The 6,000-nt window shown below is 43.4% G+C and overlaps 1 protein-coding gene across 3 annotated transcripts in view; it reads right to left on the bottom strand.

The window, feature by feature from the left end:
- LOC132381080 (cyclin-dependent kinase 18-like) overlaps window positions 1-6,000 on the bottom strand; it is a 125,740-nt gene that overhangs the window by 44,646 nt on the left and 75,094 nt on the right. For all 3 annotated transcript variants that reach the window (XM_059950266.1, XM_059950267.1, XM_059950268.1), the window contains 2 exons: window positions 4,635-4,691; window positions 3,595-3,709 (listed from right to left, as the gene is read on the bottom strand). In XM_059950266.1, coding sequence (XP_059806249.1) covers window positions 3,595-3,709; window positions 4,635-4,691 — 172 coding nt within the window. The remainder of the gene's footprint in view (window positions 1-3,594; window positions 3,710-4,634; window positions 4,692-6,000) is intronic.

Here is a 6,000-nt window from a genome sequence, read left to right as displayed (position 1 = left end):
TCTAAGTGGTGGTGACCCGATCTGCATGCTGATCTTCAGCTGAGATCCAACCAATGTTTTGTAAAGTCAATGTTGTATAAGTCTTCCTGTTCTTCATTCGTTTCCCTGACTAATGAAGATCAAAACTCATGTGGTCTCCTAACCACCTCACCTACTGTGCTGCTCCCTTCAAGAATCATTGAACTTGTACAAGGCCCAGCCTGTTCCCCAACATTGCCATTCCAAGAGTATGTTCTAGCTTCATCAATACTCCCAAAACTCATCGCTTATCATTCATCTGGATGATCTGCTATTTCTTAGCCTGCTTCACAAATACATGGATATCATCATATTACAGGGTGGCTCAGCAGCGTAGTGGTTCACAAAGCACTATTACATCACCAGCAACCCCGTTCCAAGTCCACCACTGTTTGTAAGGAGCTTGTACATTCTCCCTGTTACCATGGGTTTTCTCCAGGTGCTTCGGTTTCCTCCCACAGTCCAAAGACGTAGAGTTTGGTTGGTTAATTAAACACATGGGTGTACAGTAATTGGACAGAATGACTCTTAGGCCATAAGAACCTGTTACCGTGTTGTATTTCTAAATATATCATGCTACTCTCAACAACTCCAGCAACCTTCACATCATATGCCAGCTTACTGACCACATACACATCCAAATAATTCACATATATCACAAACAGCAAAGATCCCAGTCCCTGTGGAACACCATTGTTCTCTTAACAACCAATCACAACCCTCTGTCTCTTACTGCCAAGCCAATATGTGTATACCTGTCTGGACACGCCCCTCTGCTGACTGCTCCTGTGGCTCCTCCCACAGACCCCTGTATAAAGGCGATTGGAGGCACTGCTCCTCCCTCAGTCTCCAGGATGTTGTGGTCACTTTTGCAGGTAATAAAAGCCTATCGTTTGCCTCCCGTCTCCGAGAGTTATTGATGATGCATCAGCCACTTACAGACTTAACTTATCAACTTGCCCAGGATTTTATGAGCCTAATCTTTGGGCCAGTCACCTATGTGGGACCTTGTCAAAGGCTTTACTGAAGTTCATATTATCAAACATCTACTGCACATCGCTACACTTCGCTATCTCTTCAAAAATAATTTGGCTAGATTTTCTGCCCTTCACAAAGTCGTGTTCACTTTCTTTAATAGTCCCTCTTTTCCAAGTGATTATTAATCCTGCTTTTAATTTTATTTTCCCCAATATCTTCCCTACCACTGATTTAGGTTCACATATGTTTTTTTTAAGCCAATTGCCCTTGCAAAGGGGAACAAGATTTACCATCCTCTAGCCATCCGATACCTCAGTCAAAGTCCCAGCATCACTTCCGTTGCCTCTAGTACAGCCTGAGATAAATCTTAACCAGCCCTGGGAATTAGTCCACTAAGGAATTGAATATCTTCTCTTGTTTACTCCAACTACAAAGTCTGTTTCCTTTATCAATACCAGTGAAAAATTTAGGATGCCGCCCAATACTTCATCTAACTCTTCAGGCTTCACACACAGATTGTCATTGTTGCCCCGTATAGGCATTACACTTTATTTGGTTATTTTGTTGACTTAGAGATGCCAGTAACAGGTCCTTCCGGCCCAACAGGCCTGCACTGCCCAATTATACCCATATGACCAATTAACCGACTAACCCATATGGAATGTGGGAGTAAACCGGAGCACCCGGAGGAAACACACACGGTCACTGTGAGGACGTACAAACTCTTTACAGGTAGCAGCGGGAATTGCACCCAGGTCACTGATGCTGTAACAGCATTATGCTAACTGCAATGCAACCATGCTCCCCCTTAAAAGAATGGTAACAATAAGTAAATAGTGTAAAAGACATATAGTTCGGACAAGATAGTATTCATGGGTTCATGGACTGTTGAGAAATGTGCTGGTGGAGGGGAAGAAGCCCTCACTATCCCTTTTAGTGTCATAGAACACTGCAATGCAGAAACAAGCCCTGCGGCCCATCGAGTCCATGCCGAACCATTCAAACCACCTAGTCCCGTTGATCTGCGCTTGGACCACAGCTCTCCATACCCCTCCCAACCACATACCTGTCTAAACTTCCCTTGAATGGTGAAACCAAAATCACACCTACCACTTGTGCTGGCAGCTCATTCCACACTCTCACCACCCTCTGAGTGAAGGAGAATGGTGAGGGAGCTTTGACTATTTGTACAAGTGCAAAAGTGCCATCCAATGCACCACAAGATGTGAAAAGGAACAACTTTGCACATTTACATACATAATCTCCCTTTGTTTTCTCCATCTAATACTATACTATCTTCCTGTTCTTCGTCTTTTCTATAACTATATGCTAATGCTTGCACTCTTGTCAATTTAATTTAGCGTTATGTTGGTGATTCACCTTACCCAACTCCTCTCCCAACTTTACCTAATGGGCTGACTTTCCCAGTCTGAAATACTGGGAACCGTGATGTTCTGCCAGTGCAGAATGAATTAATGACGGGTAATACTGCCATCTATTGGCTGAGGAAATTAAAACAAAATTCCATTTATAGTTCCACATCAACTATAAGAACACAGCAAGCCTTCCGAGGTACCAAGACACAACAATCGGGATTATTTCAGCAAAGTACTAGCTTATGCTGATCAGTTGACTAAAACTAAACATCATTCATTGTATGGGGTTTCTTGTTATGAGGATATATGTGAAGAGTAAGAGTTTCAGGTTGTATATATTCTCTGATATTAAATTGAAGCATTTGAAACATTTCTGATAAAGTATTAGTTTATGCTGATCAGCTAACTAATATTATCTGAGCCTATGAACATCAGCTCCTGTTCTTGTTTCTGGTGAATCAGTTGGAGAACTTGAATTTAAGTATGAGGTTTTCCAATGATTGAACAGCCAGTGTCCAGGTATTACACATCTATCCTGAACAAACACCTGGGGAAAGAACAGGAGGGGGTCTGGACATTGCTGAGGTTCTCCACTTTTCAAAGCCTCAGGGAGCCAATAGAGTATTCACAATGTGGAGCTGAGCTAGCTCCCTCAAATAGCAGTGGGGTAAAAGGCAATAGTGTCTATCTGAATGCTAAACATTGGCAAGACCCCGTGTTCTTTGAGAAAGCACTAATCCAAAAGACAGCACCCTTGGCAATGCTGCACCAAGTCTAATTGGATGAATTTTGAACCCACCAATAGCCTTATCCAGGATGTTTTTCAGGGAGCTGGTGCCAGGATCTCTCAGGCTGCAGACAGCAGGCTCCTTTAGATTAGTGAGTGGCAGCCAAGAATAGGTCCAATTAGAGACTGTAGCCTGCTGGCTCTGAGATCAGGAGAATATGTATGGCAAGGATTCAAGTGAAGTCTTGGATTTTTCCAAAGCCTTTGGAGACCCAACAATATTTCCTAAATACCCGAGATACAAGGTCAAACACAGGGAATTACCAAGCACACCTTCTTAATCTGAAACAAGAGAGAGAAACACAGAATCAGAACCAACCCTGCACAGGTCAGGTTTGCCTGACCACACTACTTACTCCTCGCACCAGCAAACCAGACTCCTGCTGGAGCTTACATCGATGATATGTGGAGTGGAGTTCAGGAATTGAACTGTACCTTCACGAATTGCAGTGCATGGTGCTCCCTCTTCGTGCTCCAGTCGGATTTCCTTTAACGCCACCAGGTTTTCTGTCAGCTTGCTTTTTCCCTTAAACACGGTGGCATAAGTTCCCTGAAAGAAAAGTGCCAGGATTCCTGAGAGAGTGGGCAAGATAGGACATAGAACATTACAGCACCATTCAAGCCCTTCGGCCTATGATGTTGTACCAACCTTTTAACCTACTCTCAGATCAATTTACCCATTTCCTCCTACATAACCTTCCAATTTTCTATCATCCAGGTGCCTATTTAAGAATTTCTTAAATGCCCCTAATGTATCTGCCTCCTCCACCATGCACTCACCATTCTTTGTATTAAAAACCTACCTTTGACATCCTTCCTATACCTTCTTCCAATCTCACAAAATTATGCCTTTGACATTACCTCCTTCTGCCCTGGAAAAAGAGTCTGGCTAGGCATTCAATTAGTTAGTAATCCCAGAGAATAGTTTTTACAAGAGTCAGTCACCAAGACTAAGTCTTTAACCAAACCATAAATTAAATTAAGTCACTCAGCTGAACAAAGGACAGGTTATTCAAAGAATATAAGAAAGTAAGTAGGAGCAGTAATCAGCCATCTGACCCATAGAACTTGCTCCACTATTCTGTATCATTTAGCTCCACCTTCTGTCTTTTTCCCATAACCCTTAATTATCCTGCTATGCAAAAATCCACCTAGCTGTGTGTTAAGTATATTTAATGAAGTAACCTCTTCTGCTTCTCTGATATGAATGAGAGTTGGCCTTGCAGATATATCCTTGGAGGAGATCATCCTTGCAAGGATAGCTGAGATAATTAGGAGGTGGGACAATAAGATTTTGTGGCTAGATAGCTAACACTGAAATCTCTCTGGTAATTTAAGTCAAGAGGCAGAAGTAATCGACATTACTTCAATATTAACCCGTTTCTTACCGTTTGTGGAAAATGTCCTCTGACGAACCTAAGAGGAAGGCAGATAGCACGTGAAAGGAATTAGGAAGCAAGGAAGTTCAGCCTCACCTCTCCTAGCTTGTCCAGCTTGACGTAAGTCTCCAGCTTCCCAAATCCAATGTCCGACTGGAGAGAATGAAACAAAAATGACTTTAGAGATATATCATGGTAACAGGCCCTTCCAGCCCAATGGACCTGTGCTGCCTAATTACCCCATGTGACTAACTGACCTATTCACCTGTACGTTTTTGGAATGTGAGAGGAAACCAGAGTACCTGAAGGAAACCCACACGATCACGGGGAGAATGTAGAGACTGTGATGGAATTGAACCTGGGTTGCTGGAGCTATGATAGTGTTACACTAACCGCTATGCTACTGTGCTACCCCATCTTTAGTTGCACAGAAAAATGGAATCTCTGAACAACAAAAATCTCAAGCGGTCAAGATTTTTTGAGGAAGGGGTCACCAAGTAGCATAGGAAACCTAGTAGCCGATCTATATACAGCGGAGTCCCCAAACCACTAAATATTAATGAGGACAGTAAAGGAGAACTTCCCTGTTCCTCACCAAGTTGTGGCATGGAATCTTCTACATCTGCCCAAAAGGAGGTGCATCTCAGCAGAATGAAAACAATTTCAACTGTGTAGATCTCCGATGGTCCACACTGGGATCGACGTTAACCTAGATTCTGTACCAAGGTCACTGGACCAGGATCGTAAAAGAATAACATTGATGCAAAGCCAGCACACGTGCATTGTGGATGCTATTGACAGCAGTAACAGCTAACAGTTGTGTCAATGTCCCTGTGAGTTTACAGGGTTGTTCCTGAGGAGGGACATGAAGACCCAGTGCGAAGATGACAGGAGACTGGTGGCATGCTGAACTTAGTGAGTAGTCCAGATCTGAATGCAATTCCCTCCCCACTTGCCACCCTTACTGAGCAGAGGGATTGAATTAAGGCTGCTGGAGATTCTATTAAATTAGGAAGATAAAGTCACCACTTGATGGCAGCAGCCAACACTGGCTCAGAAGACTGAAGTGATATTTTGCAGCCCATGTTAGCTCCTCCTTTCAAAAATGGATGGAATACTTTCACTGAGAAAAAGCTGTTGGAGGCTCAAGAGGAAACAAAAGAGGAGAGGCATACTGTTCAGTCTTTTGTCACTCAAACAGATCTGCTCTGACCTCAGCTACTGTGTGAAGATTGCACCTTCTCACTGCGACTGCATGGACTTCACAATCTTAGAGCACTGCCGCACAGAAACAGGCCTGTTTCTGTTGCTCTGACTTGTTCCATTGCTCCTGAGCAACAGTCCTCCATGCACATGCTGATCCAAAATTCTCTTAAATGTTGGAATCGAACCCGTGTCCACCACTTCAGCTGGCAGCCCGTTCCACACATGCACCATCCTCTGAGTGAAGAAGATCCTCCAC

This window comes from Hypanus sabinus, chromosome 25 (genome assembly GCF_030144855.1).
Source record: "Hypanus sabinus isolate sHypSab1 chromosome 25, sHypSab1.hap1, whole genome shotgun sequence".
Classification (NCBI taxonomy): domain Eukaryota; kingdom Metazoa; phylum Chordata; class Chondrichthyes; order Myliobatiformes; family Dasyatidae; genus Hypanus; species Hypanus sabinus.
Note: the sequence above shows the minus strand (reverse complement) of the source record. Positions and strands in the feature narration are given on the sequence as shown.